The 25,304-nt window shown below is 41.4% G+C and overlaps 1 protein-coding gene across 1 annotated transcript; it reads left to right on the top strand.

Annotated features, from left to right (window-relative positions):
- Positions 1-1,962: 1,962 nt before the first annotated feature.
- PDGFRL (platelet derived growth factor receptor like) lies at positions 1,963-23,731 on the top strand. Its single transcript, XM_069854889.1, has 6 exons — positions 1,963-2,017; positions 8,344-8,638; positions 16,583-16,734; positions 18,158-18,451; positions 18,760-18,899; positions 23,026-23,731. Exons 1-6 carry the CDS (start codon positions 1,975-1,977, stop codon positions 23,215-23,217), a joined length of 1,116 nt encoding a protein of 371 aa, XP_069710990.1. The 5' UTR covers positions 1,963-1,974; the 3' UTR covers positions 23,218-23,731.
- Positions 23,732-25,304: the final 1,573 nt, after the last annotated feature.

Below are 25,304 nucleotides of genomic sequence, written 5' to 3'. Positions count from 1 at the left end.
CCACTGTGAGGCAGCTTTTCCTGAGCAGGCTTTTGGGAATCTGTTTGCTGTGCCAGGCTGGAATGAATGCACCGGTGTGACTTAAAAACGCAGGTTTGCTGAGCAGCTATGCCTATTAAGGCGACTCTGCAAAATTTTAGAGCTTTAAGCATAAGTACTGCAAGGAAGTTATTAGGATTGTGAGAATTAATTGATAAGTTTTGCTGCAGCTGGTTTGTATGTTTAATTATCTTGTCATATAAATCTGTCTTGTATCCAGAGATAACATGCAGACAATCTTCAGATGTGATGCTTAGTTGTCTAGCAAGATGTAGTTGTTTTAGGTCAAGACATAACCTGAAAGAAGTCTCCGGACATGATTGAATACTCCAAAAATATAATGAGCAACCTTGAAGAGATTTATACGCTTCTTGATCTAAAACTAGTATATATCCACTGCTTTTGTGGGATTGTGTGCCTTTTTTAGAAAGGCATCCAATTCAGCACTGAATTGTAAAATAAAAGTATTATCTTTGCTTCGAAGACTTTGCCCTTTTTAATATTTTACCAGTGAATGAGAGTTTCTCACAGGATTGAATGCTGCAGCTTACTAAAGTCTTCTCTGGTAGCGCTTTCAACGCATGCTGCAAAGCACGACTAACAGAACATTTTATTATAGGCTAGTGAATTGTGACTTAACTGTGCCTATTAAGGTGCTTTAGCAAAACTGAATAGCTGGAAACGTAACTTCTGTAGGGAAGCTGCTAAGATTGAATGCTCCTGCTTGTTAAGAGTCTGGCTGGAGAGCTGCCTGGAGGAGAGGGACCTGGGGGTGTTGGTTGACAGCCGACTGAACATGAGCCAGCAGTGTGCCCAGGTGGCCAAGAAGGCCAATGGCATCTTGGCTTGTATCAGAAATGGTGTGACCAGCAGGTCCAGGGAGGATATTCTCCCTCTGTACTCGGCACTGGTGAGACCGCTCCTCGAATCCTGTGTTCAGTTCTGGGCCCCTCACCACAAGAAGGATGTTGAGGCTCTGGAGCGAGTCCAGAGAAGAGCAACAAAGCTGGTGAGGGGGCTGGAGAACAGGCCTTATGAGGAGCAGCTGAGAGAGCTGGGGTTGCTTAGCCTGGAGAAGAGGAGGCTGAGGGGAGACCTCATTGTTCTTTATAACTACCTGAAAGGAGGTTGTAGAGAGGAGGGTGCTGGCCTCTTCTCCCCAGTGACAGGGGGCAGGACAAGAGGGAATGGCCTCAAGCTCCGCCAGGGGAGATTTAGGCTGGACATTAGGAAATAATTTTTCACAGAAAGGGTCATTGGGCACTGGAACAGGCTGCCTGGGGAGGTGGTTGATTCACCTTCCCTGGAGGTGTTTAAGGCACGGGTGGACGAGGTGCTGAGACATGGTTTAGTGTTTGATAGGAACGGTTGGACTCGATGATCCGGTGGGTCTCTTCCAACCTGGTGATTCTATGATTCTATGATTCTCTGGTAGCGCTTTCACTGCAAGCTGCAAAGCATGACTAACAAACAGTTTTAGTATAGGCTTGTGAGCAACCTGCGTTTTTAAGCCAAACCAGTGCGTTCGTTCCAGCCTGGCACAGCAAACCTGCCTTTTTAAGTCAAACCGATGCGTCCCTTCCAGCCTGCCCCACGCTCCGTTCTGCTCCCGGCTCTCTGGCCCGATGGCAGCCAAAACGCCGAGCCACGGAGGGGAAGGAGCAGCTGTGACCGAGGAGCTAATTCAAGCTCCCACAGGTGCCCCGGGGGCCGGGATGCGCTGGGATGCGGCTCCGTCCCCGTTCGGTCCCGCGTGGGGCAGCGGCGGCCGTGTGGCGGGAACAGCCTATGGCCGCCCTCAGCCTCGCCGGGGAGGAGAAGGACCCGCGGAGGGAGGGGTTGGTGCCGGACACGAGGAGCCGAAGCCTTTCTCCTCTCCCTCCCTGGCGGGCACCCCCAGCTCCTCCCCGCGCCGCCGCCCCGGCCGCTCTCGCCATGCGGCTCCGCGCGCTGCTGCTGCTGCTCCTGCTGCTGCACGGTGAGCACCGACCCTCGCCGCGTTCCCGCGGCTTCGGCAGCTGCCTGCGCGCAGCCCCTGCCCCCCGAGCTCCCCCCCGAGCTCCCCCCCGAGCTCCCCCCCGAGCTCCCCCCCGAGCTCCCCCCCGAGCCCCCGGGGGCCGGGGCGGAGGGGTCAGCCCGGGCCGGGCGTGCGGGGGCGGTGATCGAGGCCGGGGCTGAGCCCCGGGGAGGGGCCGGGGGCAGCTGCGGGGTCCGGAAGGTAGAAAGGCTTCGCTTGTAGAGAGGAGACAACTTGGCTTGCAACTAAGTTTCAGGTTGTGGTGAGGTCTCGGTGCGGGGTGAGGCAGGGCTGGGGCTGGGAAGGGACACTCGTAACGAATTCTTCATAGAATCATCGAATAGTTTGAGTTGGAAGCGAAGTTAAGAGAGCATCCAAGTCCACCCTCCCTGTGATGGGCAGGGACACCTCCCACTGGATCAGGCTGCTCATCCCACCTGGCCATGAACACCTCCAGGGATGGGGCATCCCCAGCTTCCCTGGGCAACCTGTGCCAGGGCCTCACCAGCCTCGTAGTGAAGAAATTCCTCCTTATATCTAGTCTAATCTGCCCCTCTCCAGTTTATTCCCGTTCCCCCCGTCCTGTCACTACAAGCCTTTGTAAATAGTCCCTCCCCAGCTTTCTTGTAGCCCCTTTCAGGTATGGGAAGGTCTCTATAAGGTCTTCTCGGAGACCTCTCTTCTTCACTTGCATAGACCTTAACAAAAGAGAGGCTGTTTCCCTCTTCCCAAATGTAAATAAACTTAAGAAAAATAATTCAGGAGAAACAAACAAACAAGTCATTTATTTTTCAACAGAGGAGGAGGCTTGGGGGACAAAGCCTGTGTAGCCTTTGGAAAGGCTTGTGGAGAGCCAGGCTCTGAGGGGCATGGTGAATGGCAAAGAGACGTGGACCACAGTGGCCAGGAGGTTGTAAGGAAAAAGTCCTTTTAAGAACATAAAAATCCTGCACCCTGAGAGGTGTTAAGAACTGAAAGAAGTTGTCAGGAGGAGGATGTAGAGTATCCAGCCTCTGAGATAGTCAGAGCTCAGCCAGACAAGGCTCTGAGCAACTGAATGGGGGAGGGAAGGGTCTTCCAGAAGTCCTTTCCAATCAGATTTTCTTATGATTACATGCAAAGGAATTGCATTCTGGACCAGTGTGGTGTGGGCAAGGATTTCTTCTGAAAGGTCCGGTCTGTGGGTGTGCACTACTACATCAAGAAGTGTTTTCTATTTGAGAAATGGACAGTAAAATAGACAGTAAAATCCACAGACTGGAAAATGAGCTGTAACTCAGGCAAAAGATTCCCCAGGCGTGTGTTTTACTTAGTTTGTCTAGCTGGCGTTGAGGTTTGACTGGGGGCTTCACGCTCTGTCTTCAAGAAGTTCAGTTAGAGGTGCAAGTCCTAGTGTAGACAGTATGATTTCAAAATGAACTAATATAAGCTAAGTTCGGAAGGTTATGAACAGTGAAATAGGTCTCTCCGGATTGTCCATATGAGTGTTGATATGTCACTCTGTGTTGTCTGTATGAGTGTCTGGATGATTAACTTCTCATTTGAAGTACCATAGAGATGTGTCTGACCTGTTTTGTTACGGGTTTTTTTGTGATCAAAAAGACTCTTCCCTCTCATCTTAATCCTGGTAGTTAAGAATTATACTTTATGGTAACCTTACACTCGATTTTTTTTCTTTTCCAAGGAAGAATTCGTCAGTTTTAATGAGAGTTGAAAGGCCTCTGATGCTGCCGAGAAGTAGCATGGGCCCTGTCACAGAATGAGTACATCTGGCGGACAAAGAACAAGATTTCTCTGTCCTTCTGTGAGACTTTGCTCACTATCTTCTTCTGAAGTTCTCTAGGTGGACGCTTGGAGGAGATCAGGGGACCTCCCGAGTTGTAATCTGTGCAGCTGTGAAACCAGTAGAATGTGCATACAGATATAGGTGATGTCTCAAGCCAAAACCGGATACCTTTTAGCATTATGTGACTGACATATTCTTGAAGTTTGTGTGTTAACATCTGCCATAACAAGGGACAGACAAATAATAAAGGATGGGATGAGACAAATACTGTCAACCAGGAACAAAAGTGCTGCATTGAGTGTTGCTGTGATGTATCAAATCATCGTCTTCTGCTTTGGCATAATGAGTTAGTAAGGACCTTGGATGTACTGTAGCGGAGGAAATGAGTACAGTGCATCTTAGAAGTGACATTTGGAAGTGATCAGAGCTAGAAAATCGGAGTAGTCACAGCTTGCTTGGAAACTTGCCCCTTGGGAAGGTGCAGCAGAGGCAAAATGAGGTTTTCTGTGTAGGTAAATTAAAGTTCCACTAGTGCTGTTTCCTGAAATGCCCTTGCTGTCACCTGTAGGGAAATACAAGGTCAGACAGACAGGAGCTTCACTGTGAAGCTGGGAGTGTGGTATAGGAGGAAAATGTTCAGACTCACTGGGAACTGAAGAAACATGTAACAGAGGGAGCTTGTGTGGAGAGGGAAAACTTCATCTAGAGAAAATCAAAACCAGGCTTCTGGCAGTTAATTTGAAAAGTTTTCATAGCTGAGCTTTTAACAGTTTCCTAGAGGCAGAGTGTCTGGTGTGGAAGAGCACACAGTTTAGGATGATGCATTTCCTTGGGTTGAGGTTGTAAAAACCTTTGAACAAGCCTTTGAACAAATATAAGGATTGAGGTTGGCAGAACATAGTGGAAATGGCAAAGTGTTGTTTGAACAAATAGCCCTATTTCAGTAGGGCAGGGTGTGGGGGGAAGAAAAGGGTGGCTGGACCCAAGCATGTGTGCTTCTACAGACAAATCTGGAAAGTACAACAGGGAACTGGAACGGCTGGTTTGAAATGGGAATATCCAAAAGACTTCTCAGGCCTGTCAGCAGGAATTTGTAATACTAGGGCACAAACTACACAGGAAGATGGAATTGCTCAACCCAAAGGAGACGTGGCAGTAAGCGTTGAAGAAAGCTTTAGTGTCAAATCTGGTTTCTGGTGGTTTTTTGTCAGTGGAAGTCATCTGGACTGAAATACCAGCCCTGCAGAGAACAAACAACCTTATTACTGACCACACAACGTGATGGAGGGAAATACTGCTCTGTTAAGGGAAATTAGAGAGGCAGCAAGGACTGGATAGAAAAGCAAAGGGAAGAATTGCACTTGCAAAGGTTGGATCATGCATGTTGGGGTATGATGCTGAGTGCACTTGATTAGATTCCACAAGTGATGACTTCTTAGAGCTGCTACTCTGAGGACTCCCCCAAAATGCAGTAATTCTTGACTTGGTCTGCAGCAGTGCTCAGGTAATTGGATTCAGATGTTTAGAACAGCCAGACTGTAGTTTTCATATTCTTGTAGGAATAATAAAAGCCTAAGAACTGACTGATGCATTTAATTTAGGAAGGGGGAATTATGTAAGAAGAGGAAGCTCATTAACTCGCATATGGGTTAAATATAAAAACCAGAATAGGGCAGACCAGAAAGATTTTGGGAAACAGCTGGCAGCAGGGATAAAACCAGCTATGAATCCTTTTCTTCTTTTTATGTGTTGGGGTGGGGCAGGGAGAGATAGTCACAAAGTTTGTAAGGCAGGCAGGAGTGGGGATATGGAAGAACATGTACAAAAAGTAAAACTTAATTTAAAAACTTTATTATTTATGTCCAACCATTTTCCATGGAGGTCCTTAGGGAGGTTTTGGTGGTGGATGGTGACATGATAGGCATATCAGAAACTTCAAATGCAGTGTCCTACTGAACACTGGAATAGCAGGCTCCAAGAATGTGCCTCATTAATATGCCAAAAAAATTGGCTTTAGAGAAAATCCACAACATTTGTGGTGTTTAAGTGCTGTGATTTGATGATATACACCGACGACATAAATTTGAATCTGAAATCACTGAAGTCTTCAGTTGGGTGTATAACCTATCATGTAACTATTCCTTTCAAGGGAAATTAAAATATGCTAGTATTATAAGATTTTTTTTGAGGGAGGTACAGGTAGAAAGCCAGATCTCTGCATTCTGTAAATTGAACTCATAAATAAATAGGCATGAAATATGGAAGAGTTTGTGTAGCTTTGTATGGCTGCCTTTTTTTGTTGTTAGTTTGGTTTTTTGGTCCTTTAGAAGTGTGTTTTGTTTTGCAGATCTGCTGAACTTGTTTTCTGGAGGACTTTATATAAAAAGTGGCTATAAATTAGTTGGTTGATCTGCTCAGATTCCCAGAAGCTTTTGAGAAGCCTGTTGTTAGACTCCATGGGAGCTAGGATGCTGTGAGACAAGAAAAGGCTGCTCATGGAGTAATAACTAATAGCGCAGAATCACAGAATCATGTTTTTCTGCTGTAATATATGTAGTGTGTCATTCGCTAGGGTGATGTGCTTCAAGTAGCTAGTAAAATATGACTTCATGGTTTTCCATGGGAGGCAGCAACCACTTTGAAATTATCCTTTGTTACCATTATTCCCCAAATCTGTCAATTTTGCATGGCCAGTGGCATCACAGCTGTGAAGAAAAATTGGAAGAAGCATAAATACTTGTTTCACTCTCCCTTACACAAACTATAATGGTATTTTCTATCTTAAAACGTCACAATCTGTGAAAGGCATTTCTATTTAGTCTCCTTAGTTTGTGGCTTTTTTTAAGGTGGTGAGGCATATTTGCAATCAACTTCAATGCTTATAACGTAGAACTGGGAAAAATGTGTGGCAGAGGAGGGATGTACCTTAATAAACGGATACATGCCTCTGAGAAAAATTATTCTTATGTAATAAGAGTCCAAAAGAGTTCAAAATGCATTGGGAAAGTCAAGACAACTGCAGCATTACTGTCTCCCAGTTTATTTTCCAATTGCTGTGAGACCAGAAGGCAAATACTTCTATGCAGGCAGCCTTACTCTGCGTGCTGAGATCAGTCACAGAATGTCTGAGATTGGAAGAGACCTCTTGAGATCATTCGGTCCAATCCCTTGCTCAAGCAAGACCACCTAGTAATATGTCCAGTTGGATTTTTTATATCTCCATGGATGGATACTCCACAACCTCTCTGGGGAGCCCATGCAAGTGCTTGACCACCCTCACAGTAAAAAAAAAACAAACAAACCATTTTCTTATGTTCAGATTGAATTTCCTGTTTTTTAAATTTGTGCTCAGAAGGTTCTGTGCCATGTGAAAGAGATGTGGTGTACATCAGCCTGGACTTGGAGAAGTAGAAGGCTGAAGCAATGCAAGGTGTCCAGCAGGGGTATGAGGAATGTCATGGGAACCATCAGGAATCTGCAAGTGCTGCTCTTCACAGTGCAGCCAATACCATTTTTAATTGATGCCATCTCGGTATATAGAGCAGGGCTATTTTTAACTCCCGAGGGAGCCCATTGATTGTTTTGTACAATAAAATAACTGAGCATTTTCATGTGGAAAATCCATGTTCAGTGTGAACTAGCTGTCAGGCACAGTTAGTGGCGATTTTTGGTGTCTGAGGACAGCAGTTTTAGGCTCATCTCACAAAAGGTCTTTGCTTCCTGCTGTCAGTTAAAGTGGGAGTACCTTGATTATTTTTTCTCCTTTGAATTTGAGACATCTCACTTTCCCTTTCCCTTTCCACTTGTTTTGCTTTGGTTTTAAAGGCAGCTCAGCATCTCTGTTTACCATTTTTCTCTACATAAGGTTCTGTTTTGACAGTCCACATGAAAATAAATGGCTGTTCCAGAGAAGTGATCAATTAAATACTACCTTCAAGTGACTGAATTGCCATTTGTATTTTCACAGTACTTACTGTTAAAGAAAAAAGTGCATCACTATCGGTATTTTATAAATTGTCATGAAGTTCCACACTTGCCAGTTTTTCTTCATGTCTCTCTTACAGTAAGGTGGTGTATGAAAAGGTTATGTAGAATTGATGGGTGTGTGTCAGAGAACTTGTGTAGCTTTGTGTACTAAATGGCAATGAGTTAGAAATGACAAAAGTAACTGGAGGCAGAAATGCCGTATTTCTTTCCCTTCCCATTTGTAAAGTTCTCATACCTTACATATTTGTCTGTTTATGTGAACTGTAAGTATAGATTTTCCACATGTTGTTGAAGCTGTGTTTTTTTCCTTTTTCCCTAGGAAAGTGGGTCATGTCAGAGACTTAAAAAACTTATGGAAATTAACTCTTACTGATTTTTATGTCATTCCTTTATAGGAAGAATAAAATGTTAGTTATTCTCTGTGATAATAAGGAAAATATTTTTTTCTGTTGCAAAAAGACCATATAGCCTTTTCTTAATGAGTAACATTGCCTTCTTTTCCTTATTTTACTAGTTACTGGACAGGCTGCAAAAAGTAAGCGTCCAAAAGAACCTGGGGAAAACAGAATAAAACCTGTTAACAAAAAAGTAAAACCCAAAATCCCCAGAATGAAGGAGAGAGAATCTGCTGACTCCTCTTTGAAATCCCAGTCCATACTGACACAGATGACGGATAAAGGTCATTTCCAGAAACTGGCTGCCTCTTTAAGCCTGTCTGCAGGAGAAAGTATAGAACTGCGATGTAAGGGCAGTAACGTTACTTGGAACTATCCTTCATACTTAGACACTTTTAAAGACTCCAGACTCAGGTAAGCTGTTTCTCATTTTGAGGATAAAAAAAATCCAGAACTTTTTTTCCCCTACCACTTTCAGCACCACTAGGGGTTTTTTTATCTTTTACAATCAAGATATTTCACCTAGCAGTTTCTAATGTCAGTACAAAAGGATGAGCATCTTTCAGTTGTCATAATTATTGCCCTGTGATTTGCACTGTTGGAATAATCTCATAGCATGTGAACTGAATTTCCTTCAGATGAATTTGAAGTAGATGATGTGGTCCAATAGGACATAAGTGTGCTCCAGCCACTGACAGGGAGCCACATTAGAGCTAGCTGGAAATTAAACTCTCAAAATGCGTGAGTGTGGATGTCAGGCATTTATTACCAACTCTGTTGCTTTACAAAGACCTCCTGGTCGACTGTACTGGTTTCTAGTGCAGCTACCACCTAAAACACTAAGATTAATTTTCTGAAGAGGCTGAAACCCACATCTCTCAGCTAGCAAAAAAATACATTAACAACTTTGCTAATGAGCAAGTAAGAGTGGTCTTTACTTTTTCACCTTGTGTGCCAATGGGAATTGCAAGGTTTGTGGTGTGGCAGAGTTTAATGCTGAGGATAGTCACCTTAGGTTTAGGAAGACTTTTTCTTTCATCTAGTGACATCTTAATGGAAACCACATAAACAGTTGTTAGGGCAGGAAGAGGAGCTGAGGATGCTTCCTTTCTCTGCCCCACCACCAGGTGAGTGTCCTGTTGCTCTAAACATCTCTCCAAAAACCCGTATAGTTTTTTGCCTTCACAGTTGTTGAGGATAGTACACATAGCTAAATGTAGATTAAATGTAGTCATTTAGTTCTGTATTTGAAAGTGGTGGGGCATGTAAGGAGCTTAAGGTCTTCCACAAGCATTTCTTTGCCATGAGTGGTGTTTGTTCTCATTGACTATTTTATGGCAATATATGTGACTGAAAGACAAGTAATGAGACTGTGGAGCACTGTGAACAATGCCCTAAGGAAGAGTGGAAGCAACTTTTCTTGGATTATTAGGTTAAAGAGGCACAGAGGTATGAGCAAAGGTATCAGCTCCTATTGTCCTTTTTTTTCCTAAATTAAGTAGAATTGCTTTTGCCTTCTATAAGTAATTAAGGTTGCTTGAATATCTGTGATCCGTTTCACTTGTTTACAGGTATGGTGCTAGCTTAGAATTACTCTCAGTTAATTAATTTTTTAGATATATTCTTCTCCTTTCCAAAGAGACTGTGATCTTTAGCATAGCCTTCTGAAATTTGTGAGCCAGTACTTCTGTGAGTATTTATTTGCTTGCCCCCTGACTGCTGAGCAGTTCAATAACTGCACTGTCTGAATAAACCTCTGTAGCTATTGCAAGGCTTCTGTCAGAGTAAGGGCAGCAAGCCTATTTCTGCTAAGGGCTTATCGCAGCAATATCTCTCAGAAGTTCTCGGGGCCAATTTAAACAGCTATTGCTTTTTTCTTTTGCAGAAAAATATTTCATCTGGATTTATTCCAGTAGGTGGCGTTCAGCAGCTGCCATAGAGACCTGGCCTTCCAGCAAGCCAGCGCTGAATGTGCAAAATAATATCAAGGGGGGGGGGGTGTTGCTGGCTGTTGTTTCCAAATGTATAGTATGTTTTGAGCATTTGCAAATAGGTTGCTAGCATGATTTGGTCTTGTAGGCCTGCCTGCCATGTTATCTGTGTGTTAGTATCTGGCATTGAAGAAGTCAAGACAAGTATTCACAGCTTTCTTGGCGAGGAACCTGAATGCTTCTTCATTATTTGTTTGACTGTCTATTCCTCTCTTGCAAAATTAAATAGTTTTCTAGTGATGCACACAGGACAAAATACAAGTATTTAAGAGAATGGAGGGGGGAAGGTATGTATTTCTAAATTGGGTAGTTCAGCATTCTGTAGTGTGAAGTAGTTTGGGATTCTGTTGCCTCAGCAATTTATTTTTTTGTTCTCACTCACATTCAAAGTATTTTTAATATTCTAACAATATAACAAAAGTTAATAATGTCACACAAAATAAATGCTGTAAAATATTTTGGATGAGTGGATATAATGTGCCTAAGTATTTTTTTAGTAGTATGTTAGGCTTATATTTGAGGGTCTGCACTGTAATATTATGGTCTTTGCTTTAGAGAAATTATTTTCATGTAAGCTATTGAAGGTTAAGTTAGACTGAATCAACCATTTTAAATGTAAGCAGAAGGTTCTATAATTAATGAGGGAAATTGAAACAGATTAGTAGAATGTTTCAGAGTCATAAAATAGTAATAGTAATAATTTATGGAGACATTGACAACAGGATCTCATGCGGTTAGATTTTCATCACCTTTTTAGCATGACTTTGGTAATTACCTAAAGATCTTTGCTTTAGGGCTATTAGATGCACGTGAAACAAAGTCTGCTTTATAAAATATGAAATATGAGAATCACATTCTGTGGTTTTAGATGGCTTTGATTGAATATCATAAATAAATATCACAATATAGCCTGTTATTTAGTTAGTTCAGTTGGTAGTATTTGGAAGTAAACTGGCAGCAGAAAAGGTTATTTTTACCATCGTTCAGGAGGAGCTTAGGTCTTCCTGGCAGCATACAAAAGACCATGCACCAACTACAATAGGCAAATTTAAAAAATTTATTATATACTACACTCATTGTTTTAAAACAAAGTACTGCATATAGGGCAGAGGCAGAAAAGTCAGGAAAAACATTGGCAAATAACCTACAAAAAAAATTGTTTAATCACGTAGGTAGATATATGCCCATTATCGTCTAACAGTTTTGGAGTGCTTAAAGATCAGGTATAAGGTAATCCCTTTATTACCAATTAGTGAGGTGTGGAGTGAAACCCAAGCTAATTAACTGGGCCATGCTTTTGTTTCTTGGATTTCCATGTTGGTTGTGCTGGAGTTGGGGCACTGGTGCAAACCAGAGCTGGTGGCAGCAGCGAGAGCTGTTGGGCTCTGAGGAAAGTGAAGGAGGGGAGGGTTGCCACACCTAGAGGGTAAGTGAGGAAGAGGGGCAGTGGCTGAGGTCCATGCAGTTGCTGGGGACTAACGACTACTGTTCTTTTGTTAGTTTGTATGTCTCTACAGCAACAGATGCTCTGGCATCCAGTTCCTGGTTTTAGTTTAAATATTAGGAGGGATTTGCAAATTCAGCTGGTCTGGTGGGAGTGTTAACAATAAGCAAGGTGGTTTATGTCTCCTGGAAACTGCTAACATTCTCTGACTCTTAACTGATACAAGAGTAGGCTTTAAAGACCTTGGCATCTAATCGAATTGCAATTGAAAGAGGCAGAAGAGACCATCGTTAAGGTTCAGGGCAGTGAGGGCATTTGTAACTCTGTTGGAGGGTTTGTTAACAGCAGAGGTTCAGGGCAGGAGCTGATGCTGAAGATGTATGCTCACTGCGTTCTGTTTCCTCTCTGTAGTTCTGGGAGAAGAGGGTGTTTTGATTTGCAACTAGTTAAATTTAGTATCCATGTAATGTGTTTCCTATGGGTGGTTGTGGAAAGAAGTACAGATGAAAGCTTTATTCTTTGTCTCCATGCTATGCGTATCACAGTTGTAACTCATCCACACATTAAGAAGAATATAGCAGCCTGGAAGACTTTTCCAAGATGGAAGAGATTATAATTACAAAAGCCATTTCTGTAGCATTAGTGGCTATGCTTTGTTTGAGTTTGTCTTTGTAGGCATAGTTTACAACCTGGTAAATAAAATATTTTTGCTTGCAATACTGGAAAATCTCAGTATTTAATACAGGTCTGTAGTTGCTGACATATGCTAAAATGATGATACAGGGAGGGGGAAAGATGCTGAGTGAAAGGAAGAGGACTCCTCTTTGGCTGGTTCTTGTTGGGCCAGAGGAGAAATACTCTCTTTCCACTATCCTAACTCGAGTAAATAACAGTATACACTAAAATTATTTACTCAGATTTAGAGATTGTATCATGCAGTGCAACTCAGGAGAAAGTTAGAATCATGCAAACTAGGCTCCTGAGTTAAGGACACACACTAACTACCTTCAGGACTACTTATTATCTGTAATGCCTTCTTGCATTATGCAGTGTAAGTACGCGCTGCAGATAACTTTTTGTCTGAAAATTTTGTGTACTGGCTGAACTGGCCAAAAATCTTGGCCGTGTTAACAGTCAAAGGTAGCTTATGCCCCTCCAGAACAGAAGGGCTGGGGCTGGAATGCTCTTTTGTAAGACTGTGCATAACAAATTAATGACTGAAGGCTAACACAGAAAATGGATCTACAATGTGTAAGAAGGAGCAAAAACTGAGACAGATATAAAAAAATAAGGGCCAGCATATTTTCGCTTTCTTATGCTTGATAGCAAAAAGGTGCTTTAGATGAAGTTAGTCTAACTTCACACGGTCTCTTCTCTGCTTGACTTGTATCATGGATCTCTCTCTTACCAAAGGTCAGTCATATTTATCACAGAACTTCATCTAATAAATAAACTCATGTGAAATAGAGCTGCTGCAGGGGAAGAAGCTGGAGCAAAGTGCTGGACATGCATCACACATATTTGTATGTGCATGGGGTTGTGGACAAAAATCACTCTTGCAAGTACTGAGGAAACTGTTGTAGAGGGCAAAATTAGACTGCTTTCAGTGAATGCAGGCTCCTGCTGGCTTAGTGGGACATTAAGTGAATTCATGTATATAACTGAATTTCATTTTGTTCCATGTGCTCTGAAGTCTGAAAGCTAGGGATTTTTTTTCTCATGTTAAACAGTAAGATGTTATGTTCCTCTCCTAGTGAGCTTGTATATGAGATAAGCTCTGTTTTTGTCAGTATAAATGTAGCTGCTTGAGAGGAGTTTGCTAGATACTGTTTGAGTGATGCTTTGTATGCTGTCTTTTTGTCTTTATATATATATATATATATATATATATGTATTTTGTTTGTGCTTCAAAACTTGTCATAGTTCTTCTGGCCAAGATCTTTTGAATTTCAGTTAACTAAATCTTAGTAAGTTAAATGTATGGAATAAGATTTTGGAGTTGTTTTCTAGTTTCTTTAAACAGTCTTGAAATGTTTTTATATACAACATTTTTACTTTGTGATGTGTAGAGTACAGTAAAGTTTTGGCTTCTGAATCAGATTTCCCAGCATCTGAAATATAAATGAAATAAAAGTTATCCAGGAAATATTGGTCAGCTGCAGGATCTACCACTTTTAATTTACTTTATATAGCCTGTTTTGTCTGCTTTATGTGGTCATGTCACAAGTCTCAACACTTATAGTCTCAGTTGCCAGGTTTTGTTAGTGCATGTTTGTGGATGACTACCTCACTAGGCTATTTCCATTGATTACTGGATAGCTTGTTCTCAGTTAAGTAGAACACACTGTACAATAATTAATTAACTCTGACCTTATTTTTCTGTCTGTTGGGATTTCAAGCTATGGTTCAGTGTCTGCTTTAAGGGTTGGAGGCAAAAATATTTGGCTTAATGGTTTCACTGTAGTGTTGACATTTAGTACTGGATACTTACAGAACATTTTATGCTGATGTAGTCATGCAGCCTGTGAAGTGTGAACTGTGAAACTAAACAATAATAATATTAATACATGCTAGGACATGTTTTTGATTTCTCTTTTCTTCCTGTTGAGTATGATACACAACAGGATCTCTTGTATGGATAGGAATCTCTATCTAATCTAATCTAATCTAATCTAATCTAATCTAATCTAATGTAAGATAGTAATCTTACATTATCCAAAAACTGAAGATATTTTATAAGGTAGCGTATATACTAAAAATGAAAATGCTATGCCTGTGTAATTACATGGTTCCAAAAAGTGGAATCAGATGAGGTTGTTTAGGACAAGTGCACTAGCAGGTAGGAAACATGATTTACCTGTTTCCTTAGACAGGCCTCAAAACTGCCCTGTGGTGGAGGTTCAGGCTCGACATAAGGAAAAAATTCTTCACTGGAAGGGTCATTAGGCAAAGGAGCGGTCTGCCCAGAGAGGTGGTTGACTCGCCTTCCCTGGAGGTGTTCAAGGTGCGGGTGGATGAGGTACTGAGGGGCATGGTTTAGAGATTGGTGGGAATGGTTGGACTCGATGATCCGGTGGGTCTCTTCCAACCTGGTGATTCTATGATTCTATGATTGAGTGTATTATTGGTGTCTGAGGGCTTTAATGGAACAGGTAATCCTCAGTTAGCCCTACTTGGGTTGTGTGTTTGGTGAGTTTTTAGTTTCTAAGCTACTGGCCTTGTCTGGAGGCTGAATGTTGAGTTACATGGGCCATTGGTTATGATTGCTGGTAGTAGTGCAAACTGCTAGCAGAACACCTAGGGAGTCAGAAATTTTGGGAAGCGCATGTAGCTGGAAGCAGTTGCCTCTCTATTTAAGCAGTTTTCTGCCTACAATGGAAATGTAGGCAAAACAGAGCATTTAGAGCATACGGTGGTCAGGCATATCTATAGTACAGCTGTTAGACAGTGACAGGGTCTTTTAGAGGATAAGAATTTCTTCAAAGCTAGAAATAAATTATTCAATTATGCATCTGCCTTACAGAATAATTGCTATATTAATAAGAAGAAATAGGAGGATAATAAGTGTTCAGAGGATGTACAGATGAGTAGAAGTGTGGGGAGCTATTCAGACTTCATGCAAGCTGTGTATTTGTCCAGAGCCTGTTTGAAACACTGAAAAGAAGTTTGCTATCAAATGCCTAAAACAGGAAAAAGCTCTCGTGACTTGTTTAGAACAGAAATGGCCGTGTAACTTGGTGTCCCACAAAGGAAAGTGGGAAACCTTCATGTTCTGGATGTGCTACCATCTAAAGGCAGGTGGTTGAGAATTACAGTTTTAAAGATTAGAGCACTTGGTGGAGTGTATCAGTACTCCCAGATGGCTGTCCTCACAGGGTTTGTTGAGAACTGGTGCTTGTGGACCGTAACCTTTGCAATCTATTGAAAGGCAACACAGCAGACTGCCATCTGTCTGTAACACCATCTGTCTGCAGGAGAGAGCCAGGAAAGCAAAGCTTAAAATAAAAAAAGAACAAGATGATATTGTAGTTGCTGAATTTCATGAATTGGACCTCTGACCCTTAGGAAGATTGTCAGCATCTGCATATTTATAAATATTTGCACATTTACAGATGTCATTCAGGAGAAGGAGGAAAAAAAGCGTATCAATTCTGAAATAATCACATAGGCTGAATTTAGTGTAGTTCGCTGATGACACTGCCAGTACACCTCCAGCATTTCTCAGGGTCATGCTCTGAAATAGCTGAGGGGTGGTGAGGAGGCTCCAGTGAGAGGATGCCTGCTCCTCTGCCCTAAGCCACCTCACTGTCAATGCAAAATGACTTACTTACTTGCAGAACAAATCCAAATTGAGATAGAAGCTCTTTATGATGGTGATTGCAACAGGAAACGTGGACCAGTATGTTAAAGCAAGATGGGAAAGCATTCACATCAAAAGCAGGCAGAAACTGTCAAACAAACTGTTATTAAAGTAGCTGCTACTTATTACTCCTGAATTAACTCTGTTATCTACCATTGAAGGATTGCAACAATTAATGGCATGAAAAACCAACTCGGATGCATGTAGGTTGACTTGGAGCATGAAAATATGGGACATATGTGGACAAACTGAAACAAAACATAGATAAACATATTGTCTACAGCAGCCTCAGCCCAATATCAAAATGGGGACTGAAGGTATCCAAGAGTGAACTGTACAGGACAGTAGCTTGCAATCACTCATGTGTAGTTGAAATCATTAACTATTCATGTAAGCGGGTCTTTGTTGGAGCAAAAGAGGGAGTTGCTATGCAGCTTTGAAAGCAAAAGGAAGGTCAGGCACAGAGTAGGAATAAAAAATTCAGAAGCAGAAGTGAGCTGACAGAAATTTATGAGCAAATACATCCCTTCTTGTCTGTGCCTTTTTGTTTTTCTTCTCCCCAGTATAAAGCAGCTTGACAGGTACAGTGAGCTGATCCTCACCAACTCCACTGCAGCAGACACAGGTGAATATAGCTGCTGGCTTCAACTGTGCAATGGTAACAAATGCAGGAAAGATGAGACTAAAACAGGTTCAACGTACATCTTTTTCACAGGTAATTACCTCACTGGGGGATTATTAATGGCAATATATTTGCTAGTAAGACATGAATAAAGCTACATCAGCAATTTCACTGTCAAGATTTTTCTTCCACAATTTTCATCTTTTTTTTAGTCGGTCTTAAGGAAGACAGTGCTGGTAAGCAGCAAATCACTTGCTTAGTGTGATTTATGATTCCGTTTTCCCTACGGATTATACTAAATGCATAAATACATAGTACAATGGAAAGCAAATTCCTTTGAAAATACTAACACACATTCTGAGGATCTTCTACAAAACCAGTAAAAAAAAAGTTTGATTTTTGAAAATGTGCCTGGATAAAGAAAATAAATCTATACAGGAGACTCATTTTGTCAAGGCATTCAGATGACCATGTAGACACTCTGCCCTCACCCTTCCCGTTACCTGAGCTAATTTAAGAATCTTGATCTCATTATTCTTTGTAAGGCCACAATTTCACCCAAGAGTCTATGTAGCATGTTGAGAGGCAAAACACTCCTAAGCACACGTGTTGTTCCACACCTTGAAGTTAACTATAGCTGTAACACTGCATGAATAGGAGCATAGTGGGTAACTGTGTGGAATATACTGCTACTTAGTGCAATAGAGCTGAAATCAAATGGTTAAATTATTCTTACGGAAAATATTCTGAATGGTAAAACAGCCTTCACTGCCTGATTAGAGCTAAAGCATTCTTGGCCAGCAAATATTTCAGTACAAGATAGGTTTGTTTGCGATATGTTTTGGAGCTAAATTGAGACCATGAGACTCTGCAGAAGCCATTTATCAGAAGTGCTTGATGTTCTGAGGATACATTCCTTTATTCTAGCCTTTCTAAACTTTTCAGTAAAGTTATTATGTAAATGTTTGTGCTAGAAAAAGGAATTTCAGCTTTATGTTCTGAAGCATTCAACTGTCATTCTAAAAGCACTAAATATTTCAGCTACTTAGGGCAGTAAATCAAACATTTTGCCTAAAATCATATTTATAAAAAGGCTGTAGCTCCAAAGAATATGTCTTTCTAGTAGTGCCTATCTTACCAATGGTGTTTTGATTTTTGTGTGTCTTACCCTTTAAAAATGGGCGAGTGAACAGAATTAGAACCAGATGAGTATTTGGAAACGTACTAAAAAGGAATTCCAAAGATTTTCGTAAGAGTAAAAATATTTGATAACAGTAAAGAATACTCTTTCTTTTTTATTTAATATTTTTAATGGAAGCATCTGTAAATATATGCTCACATTCAAGAAGTTGTTTGTGTTTTCTTTTTTTTCTTTTGTGTGTGTGTATTTAAAGCAAAAAGCTTTGGGTTAATTTTTAATGTTGCTCATAGCTATTTTCTCTTGTCATATGTGTTTTCTCTTCCTTCTGTTAAACCAAGATATACATATTTTTTCTATGTCAACTTTTCTGCACAGATAAAGAGGAACTCTTTGTACCTACTCCCAGCTATTTTGATATTGTCTACCTGAACCCAGATAAACCTGCAGTTATCCCATGTCGTGTCACTACTCCTTCAGCAAAAGTGACTCTACACAGAGAATTTCCAGCAGAAGAAATTGAAATAGATGGAATTGATGTTACTTATGATGTGAAGAAGGGTTTTGTCTACCAGCACCCTACTTCTGATCATAAAGGTATTGTCTACTGCAAGGCAGAGTCACAGGGAGCACCTCAGATTTCCATCAAGTATCACCTACTGTACGTGGAAGGTAGAGTGCAGTTTTCTATATGCTTTCACAAACTTTTGTTTCTTCTGCTGATGTTGTTTAGAAAACAATTTAAAAAAATTATTTGTAAAGTAAATAATGTAATCAGAGTTTTAAAATCTTGATCAAAAGTATATGTGATAAAACTTTGTAGGTTTAAATTCTAGCCCTTTCCTGGTGTAGACAGGAAAGCTGCAGGTGTACATAACTTACCTGTTGCGTTAAGCACACTGAGGCAGAAATTGACTCTTAAGTTCTCTTGGTATATTTAACTTTAATTTTCTGCTTCCAAAAAACTATCTTTCTATCAGTTCCCAAGGGCCCACCCTCAACCACAATCGCAGCATCATCCACTAGAGCTGAAGTCGGTGACAGCGTTCATGTAAGCTGCACAGTTCTTGGGGAGCCAGATGTAGATGTGAACTTCAGATGGCAGTACCCAGAGCAAGAGGTAAGAGATGTAAGCCCTGGCTGAAATGGTTTCTTCTTCATAAAGACAATACATTGAATGTCAGTCAGTGTCTAGATTTGGAGTAAAGATTCTTTCAAATTGTGGTGTCTGCCTCTTGCTAACTCAGGCACATGGGCAGAAGGCTGCAGCACATGCCCTTTGAACTTCAGCCCATCTTTCCCTGAGAGCCTATAAGTAGCACGGGGATGAAGCTGGAGAGCTTTACCCATGTAAGCAAAAATCAGGCTCAGCAAAGCTCGCTCCTCCCTCAAGTTTCCATTCCACTTGGCCTCTGTCAGCATTTACAAAGAAAAGCCTCAGACAAGGGTCAAAGCCAGCTAGTGTCAGGCAGCTATTTTAGGGCAAGCCACAAAGCCTTACTGGTGCTTCTGCATGTGATACCCCATCCATCTCTGTGTCTCAGGGACATGAATCATCACAGCATAGAATCGTTAGGCTGAATTGTTGTCCACATCCAGAAGCACAGAGATCTGCTTTTGCCCAGGCTGATCTCTACTGCTGTTTATCCTAGTCAGGCAATTGCAAAGGAAGAATTGCTGGAAGATGGAACCTTTCACCAGAGGAAAAGGATCCTCTAGGACCAGAGGGTTTGCATTGTACTCCATTTGCCAGCCTTTCTGCTCCCAGGTTGTCAAAGGACGATTCAGGGCTTGCTAATAAGGTACTTGTGTCAGCACTGGTCTCCCTGAGCCAGTGCAGAATTAACTAATTTAACAGCAGAGATAAGTTTTTAAGTGAGTGGGTGGAGTTCAGTGCTAATAGACTTGAGAAAATTCAAATCTAAATCCCCAGAAGTTTGTTGCAGACATTAAAAGAGTGTAGCACTCTGCTGTCAGGGGAAGGTGTGTGAAAAAATAGTGAGCGTGCAAGTGAGCACGAAGGGATTTGAACTGGTGGTGAGGGCACCAGGTATGTAGAACCAGGTTTCTAGTCCTAGTTTAGATATTAGCTCACTCTTTTCACTTTTTCCTCTCCCCTCCACCTTATTTTTTATTTCCTGCTGCTTGTCATATAAGTTTTTGTGCTGGGACTATCGAATTCTGAGAGTTTGTGGACAATTATCAGTTTCCTTTCCCTGCACGGACACTGTTGTTACATGAGTGCAGCCTCAGCTGCATTTGGCAAGGGGCTTGGTACTGAAAGCATGAGCTAGTTGATCTGAAAAGTAACTACTGGATGGAGCACCAGAGGAGTTTGGCAGAATTCTTGTTTCTGGTGTCCATTTGAAGTTAGGAAGGAAAGGGAGAGATGTCTAAACAAGCGGAGAAACTTGCAGCTGTCGGAGAAGTAAATAAAAATGCTAGGGAAAAATTAAGTGCCTCCAAGTTTGGGGAGCTGCAGAGCAACAGTGGGTTTTGAGTTAAATGCCCAGTGTTTTCCTCTGAATGTATCTCTTAGGATTACTTTGAGTGAGATGCATCAGCAAATGGCAGTGTGTCTGTCCTTCAAGCTGGGCCTTTAACTCTGGCAGTCCTATTCACTCTCTTGGGTGGGGAGAAGAATTACCCCTGCTGGTCACATTAGCTTTGATTGATTGGTATGGTTTTTCTGTTAAGGTTTTTTTTTTTGTGTTGTGGATTGTGTGTTTTGGTTGTTTCCTTTTTTTTCTGGCTGTGTTTATTGGACTGCATTAACTGGCTACACAAACCCCAGTTTTATGTCTTTTTTAACTCACTGTAATTGCTAAGAACAAACAATTAAAGTAATTAAATTCTGGATTGAGCCTGGCCTTGAGAAATTCTGTATCTTATTGGTGCCCACCCCTTGCTACTTTTACATCTTTCATAGCTGAATGGCTGCCCAAGCTTGGTTGCTGGCTGTTCTTGGCCCAGGTGCTTCCAGGGATCTCGTAGCACCGATCAGCACTGGCATGTGCACTCCAGTTACACCCTTCTAGCACTGATTGAATACAAACAGCTAAACACATGCAAATTACCTGCCTTGTTTGCTGTGGATACTGCAGCTGCAGTGCATGGCACTTGCACTATCAGCAGAGAACTACGCCCTCTCACTGCACCCAGCTACATGGTGGACAGAGAGAGACTTTGTCCCGTGGCCTGCCAGCTGCCATGGAAAGGGCTGATGTGCTTATCTGCTGGAGTGAACACTCAGCTCCAGTTGTGCCTGGGGACAGGGAGGGAAGGGTCGTGTTGGGTGTCTGCCCCAACAAAAGGGTTAAGTAAATATCAGAGTTGGATATTTAGCATTTATTCAGAAAGTATTCACATACTGCAAAGGAAAACGGTGGGAGCAGAGGGAGAAGAAAGAAGGCCATCAGTGGCGCTGGTCAGATACACTTTGTTTTGTGCAAGAAAAAGGGCTGACAATATTGTAAGATTCACTGGAGGTTCCCATTCATTGCTGCTGCTTTCAGTGCAGGGAGGTAAGTGATAGTTTTCGCTTCCCGCTACCACCCCACGCAGCAACTGGCTATCACCTCTCACTTGATCCCTGAGCAGAAGCAGCACTTTAATCCCTGCTTGCTCCTAGGTACCCTTCTCTCTGAGATGAGAGACCCTCATCTGATCTCTGTAGTCACTAACCTCTCCCTCTTTTTTTTTTCCCCTTGCCACTCCCTGATAATTGCGTTTGCTCATTCCCCTGTTGTGAATGCATCCTGTTGCATGCTGATCCACTCCTTAATATGATTCCCTGAAACCAGCTTCAAAGCAGAAGGCAATTAGTTCAAGAGAAACTGGGCTAGCTGGAGCACAGCTAGGCAAATAGTGTCTACCTTACATGGTGTTCACCCTCACTTTCATTAGGGTCAGGGAAGTTCCACTTGGTATGTTTAATGACTTAGGCTTAAATTAACTGTGTGGTAGTACTTGATTGTAGGTAGCACTTAGTTTTCAGGCTGGGAACAGAAGGTAGTGCTCTGCTTGGTAGAGGTCTGCTGAGTGGCTTGGCTCCTTCTAAAGGGTTAAGAATTTCTAGATGAGATTACCAGTTTTTCAAAACAGTTCTTGCTAGCTGCAAATGCCTGCCACTTCCTAGGCATCCCGTGAGTGCACGGTGACTCATCCCTAAGCTTCAAGAAGACTGGCGGCTTTTTCTGTACTGGTCATTTTGCAAGTACAAGGTTGTAGCTTTGGCTCTAGATGAGTGTCTTAACTTGTCCTTTTGAAACTATTAGCTTAAGCCTTGTAGCATTCATATTAGTAAATGGCTGATCCACCTATTTCATGAAGCAAGAGGAGATGGTTTCCAAGCAGAAACCTGTCTCACTCATTTATCCAGGTTCTTGTTATAGCACAGGGCAACATGATTAAGGATGCCAGGGAGTATGACCTGAAAAACAGTCCATTAAAAAAACTGTTACAGGAACAGCAGTAGCTAAAAGGCTTTTTTCTAAGCATTCACATTTGTATTTTTTGAATACATATGGGTGGATGAGGCGCTGAGGGACATGGTTTAGTGTTTGATAGGAATGGTTGGACCCGATGATCCGGTGGGTCTTTTCCAACCAGGTGATGCTATGATTCTGTGATTCTAAAGAAGCGTCATGTGAGGATTAATTTAGAAGCACTTAAGAATTTTTACTGTTTGCTTGTACGTTACCTAATACAGTGTTTCTGAAACTAGTGGAGGAGGAGTCAGTTTGCAACACATGCTTTAAAGCTATTCTCTGTGCTAAAAGAGAACTAGGTAAGATTTGTTCAACTAATTCACTCATGCCACTGCTGCCTGCCTTTTTTGAGACATGCTGAAATCTTGAAACTAAGTTCATACGCCTATCCTGACATCTCCCCCAAGCTACCTCAGCTACTTGATTAAGTACCCAGATGCAACCCCAGTAAGTGGCCCACAATTACAACTGAGTTTTTTCAGGCGTTCCAGGCAGTGCTTTGGCAGCCCATCACTAATCTAAAGATACATAGCACCTTGTTTGGCATAACTTACTGGTATGTCACAATTTAATGCAGGAGTGTTGCTGTGACTGCAAGACACCTTCAGTTTCATCACTTAAGACTGACTTCTGGATATAGGCTTCTACTATCTGACCTTTTGTTTCACAGTTTGATAGGGTGGTGTCACTAATGCGCTTTGCAAAATCACCTGTTTTCTTATGTGGGTGGGTGTTGTTTTTCTTTCTTTTAAACAGTCCAAGAGGCCTGTGATTATCCAAAACTTCTGGAGACTGATAAACAGAGGAACTGGACATACCACAAGAATCTCAAAGAGTGTTCTTGTTGTTGAGGATTTTGAAGCCAGAGATGCTGGAAACTACATTTGTATAGCTCAGAACCTCCAAGGAGAAACAACAGTAGCTACTAAAGTTGAACTAAATCGATAAGAAAGGCTTCTGAACATAGAATGAACTGTATGTTATTTGACACTATAGCTGTTAGTTTTCTTATTAATGTTTAAATGAAGTTTTCTCTATCACTGTCTCTCTTTATAAGTCAATGCATTCTGTATTCACAGCTTGGCAGGTCAAAACAGAGTTCCCTGTGCCCACCAACAGTCAGTTGTGAGTAAGGAAAACTACTACAAAGCATTAAAAGTTTAAGCCTGCATAGGACTTATTATATTTAGGAATAGGTGCTCTTGGGCTTTCCTTTGCATAAGGTGCTTTTCCTCAAACTCTTTCATAAGGTTAACCTGTACTTTTCTGTGTACGTGAGAACTGAGAGGATATTAAATACCCTCAAAAATCCACCAGGCAGGTCTATCTCCTGTGGTGCTGTGCAGTTTTAGAGTACTGTACGTTTGGGGTTTTTTTCTTAAAAAAAATCAAAACAAAACCAACAGGATTAGACAATAGCAAATGTTTATTTTGCACGACTAATTAAATTTCTGAACATTATGAAAACGTGAATGAGTTATGTGTGTGTGTGTTCGTTCATTTCATATATACATAAAGACAAACTCACAAATAAAACTCGAGTGCTGGGGAAGATTAATACTAAATATCTATTAAGGTGTTAGAATATGTCTCTAGAGACTTGTAAGTCGCTGACTATGTTGGATTTTCCTCATGTTGTTGCATTCTTACAACCTTATAAGATGTATCTTATACATAGTGTGAGTTCACTCCTCAGTATATGCATGGCGTTACGTTTACTAAATTATGTACTGAATTACATTTGCTAAAGGTAAAACTTGCATTTATTAATGTAGTATCATTTATAGAAGAAAAACCGCCAAATGTAACATTAGAGTAATGTTCAGTTATTCAGCAGAATCTCTTTTCGGGTTAATAACAATACCAACTTAATCGCATTGATTTACCTGAGAGAAAAGGAAAGATGTTTCATTTACACAGAACTATATCTGGATAAATAAGCACCCTGCTCTCACCTTGGGTTTAGTTACCAAACCAAGGAAAGAGGCCTTCCAGAGAAAAGATAAAACCTGGCTAACAAGGCTGTTGGACATTTTGGCAACGTTTTTTCTTCCTAGGCTCAAGCATGGAATGAATTTAAGCTAGAACTTCACTACGAATCTACTCAGTAGTGTAAATTGTGTGACCAAAAAAAAAAAACCACAAGTCTTAAAGCAAGCCAGTTTATTTACAAGGCATGTGAAAACCAGCTTATTCTGAGCATACAGAGAGTTAAACCTTGGTTACACACACTCCAGTGTGTCTCAGCCTGCAATTTGACTGGAATTCTTAAAGCTTTCTTCTGGTAAAGGCTTGAAGTAAGCCCTTTGCTCCAGACCACTCAAACTACCGAGCAGGTGTGCAGAGTAGATATCACTAGTCCTGTCTAGTAAGTACTAATGTAAAAACGGCAGCTTCTGAAAAACATCATTAACCTGTATGTAAATGATATGATAAATATCCACGGTGAAGACTGAAATGGCTCTATGCATATTTCATGAAGTGGGCTTCATGGAGAGTGCTTCTCATGTGCCTGGAATATTGTTGGCCTCTGGAAGCAAAGTAGCTTCATGTGGTAGCATCACATCCTTGGTGACGGTTTGGCAGGAGAGGAAAAGACGATATAAATCCGTTGTTGCTTTATGGCTTAAGTAGTTTCCCTCGGGTTTAATCATTACATGTACAGGTCACATACAGTTCTCAAGACGGATTAGAAGCACAGATGCAGTGCCTTTAGGGAGGAATATTTGGTGGTTGGTTCCTTCCTCCCCCCCCCAGCCTCATCACAATATTTCTCATCATTGTAAACTATGAGAATTATTTTACAGTATATATTTTACATAGTTCTTATTTTAACAAAAGCCTCCCAGGCAGGCCTGATTCTTTTGCACTGATGCAGTTATGTATTTTGACATAAACAGTGCCACAGGGTACAAGAACGAAGCCCAGAAATGAAATTTAAGTGACTCGTCAAAGCCTAAACCTGTCAGTATTGTTGTTTCTATTTCCATACCTAAGTCACCACTCTGCTAAGGCAAGGCAGTAGCAATGGACAG

Source organism: Phaenicophaeus curvirostris, chromosome 4 (assembly GCF_032191515.1).
Source record: "Phaenicophaeus curvirostris isolate KB17595 chromosome 4, BPBGC_Pcur_1.0, whole genome shotgun sequence".
In the NCBI taxonomy this organism is placed as follows: Eukaryota; Metazoa; Chordata; class Aves; order Cuculiformes; family Cuculidae; genus Phaenicophaeus; species Phaenicophaeus curvirostris.
The sequence above is the reverse complement of the archived record's forward strand: the minus strand, read 5'-3'. Positions and strand labels throughout refer to the sequence as shown.

Excerpts from the sequence above, each read along its gene's own strand:
- PDGFRL (XM_069854889.1), top strand. The coding sequence starts at position 1,975 with ATGCGGCTCCGCGCGCTGCTGCTGCTGCTCCTGCTGCTGCACG. Across the intron at positions 2,018-8,343 it reads GCTGCTCCTGCTGCTGCACG|TTACTGGACAGGCTGCAAAA; the intron begins GTGAGCACCGAC and ends TTATTTTACTAG. Across the intron at positions 18,900-23,025 it reads GGCAGTACCCAGAGCAAGAG|TCCAAGAGGCCTGTGATTAT; the intron begins GTAAGAGATGTA and ends TCTTTTAAACAG.